The sequence below is a fragment of the Sinocyclocheilus rhinocerous genome, unplaced genomic scaffold (genome assembly GCF_001515625.1).
Source record: "Sinocyclocheilus rhinocerous isolate Xijiao unplaced genomic scaffold, SAMN03320098_v1.1 scaffold223, whole genome shotgun sequence".
Lineage (NCBI taxonomy): Eukaryota > Metazoa > Chordata > Actinopteri > Cypriniformes > Cyprinidae > Sinocyclocheilus > Sinocyclocheilus rhinocerous.
The window spans coordinates 41388-42974 of record NW_015627230.1 but is presented as its reverse complement, the minus strand read 5'-3'; the positions used below and the strand labels follow the sequence as shown (position 1 = coordinate 42974).

The 1587-nt window shown below is 31.2% G+C and overlaps 1 protein-coding gene across 1 annotated transcript in view; it reads right to left on the bottom strand.

Annotated features, from left to right (window-relative positions):
• LOC107723014 (retinoblastoma-binding protein 5-like) overlaps positions 1-1587 on the bottom strand; it is a gene marked incomplete at its 5' end in the record, with an annotated part of 16766 nt that overhangs the window by 11593 nt on the left and 3586 nt on the right. The window contains 2 exons of the mRNA XM_016531517.1: positions 226-345; positions 1405-1514. Of these exons, the coding sequence (XP_016387003.1) occupies positions 226-345; positions 1405-1514 (230 nt within the window). The remainder of the gene's footprint in view (positions 1-225; positions 346-1404; positions 1515-1587) is intronic.

The window sequence follows — 1587 nt, the reverse complement described above, 5'->3', positions numbered from 1 at the left end:
CACACACACACACTCTCTCACACACACACACTCTCTCACACAAACACACACACACTCTCCCACACACACACACACACACTCTCACACAAACACACACACACTCTCACACACACTCACACACATACACACACTCTCTCACACACACACACACACTCTCTCACACACACACACTCACTCTCTCACACAAACACACTCTCTCACACACACACACACACACACACTCACCTGTTGACCAGGTCCTGTAGTTTCTGTATGGGCTCGGGCTCTCCGTCTCTGCCGCAGGTCAGGATCTCGCGGCCGTCATACACACGGATAATACGGTCTGCCGTGTTGATGAGGAAACAGCTGCGGGACGAGAAGACGATCACATGATGCAGGGTACGGAAATATACTCACAACACTGTTCAAACTGAATTAAAATTAATCCTGATATTAAAAAGAAAAAAGGTCAAGGTGGTGCAGTCATGCTGCAATCAGTCATAACAGTGTTTAAAAAAATTATGATAATAATTGATAAAAAAAAATACGTATGTAAATTTGAACTTGTATTATAATAAAAAATTTAAATAAATAGTTTGCCATCATAATTTATAACAATTTCTTATATTAACTTTTACCAAACATTTACACTAATATAGTAATGAAAAAGTTTTACATCATTTGTTACAATTTCTTATATTATCTGAAGTATTTTAATGAGAACAAATGTTAAACATTAATAATAACATTATAATTAAATAAAATAGTTTGGTGTCATCATTTATTATTATATTTGGATTATGCTATGAAACTTACACATATAACAATAACATTACCATAATAATAAACATGTAAAATAAAATAGACAGCTTGGCATACTTTATTATTATTTCTTATATTATCTTACGTATTTCAATGAGAGTTGTAAACATAAATACAATTAAAACATTTATAATGACCTTAGAATTAAATCAAACATAATAAAAAATAAACATAACACTGTTTACTATTTTTTATATTATCTTACGTGTTTCAATAAGATTTGTAAAATAACAATAACAAAAATTATACAAAACTTACAATTAAATAAAATGAATAAACAGTTTAGAGTCACGATCATTTATTATTATTTCCTATATTGTTTTATGTATTTTAATGAGGCAAAAATAACAATAATAAAAAAATTACAACATTTTGTATATAATAATAGTTTGGCATCAGTTTATTACTAATTGTTATATTATGACATGTTGTTTATTAAAATAAATAAAAAATACATAGTTTGACAGTTTATTAATATTATATTATTTATAATGTTTTATTATTAGTTTTAAATGATAAATATATGTACTTATATAGAGTTAGTATATTAATATTAACATAAATATCACTATGATTTTTAAAAATCTCAGCGTGACCTCTGACCTGCCCTTGCGTGCGAACTCGATGGATTTGATGGCGGTGGTGTTGCTGGTTCCTGTGGTCACTCTGAACGACGCCACGAGGTCCTGTGTGTTCGTGTTCAGCACCAGAATCTGAGAGACACACACATCAGACAACTCCTCAGTCTCACACACACACACACACACACACACACACTCACTCACT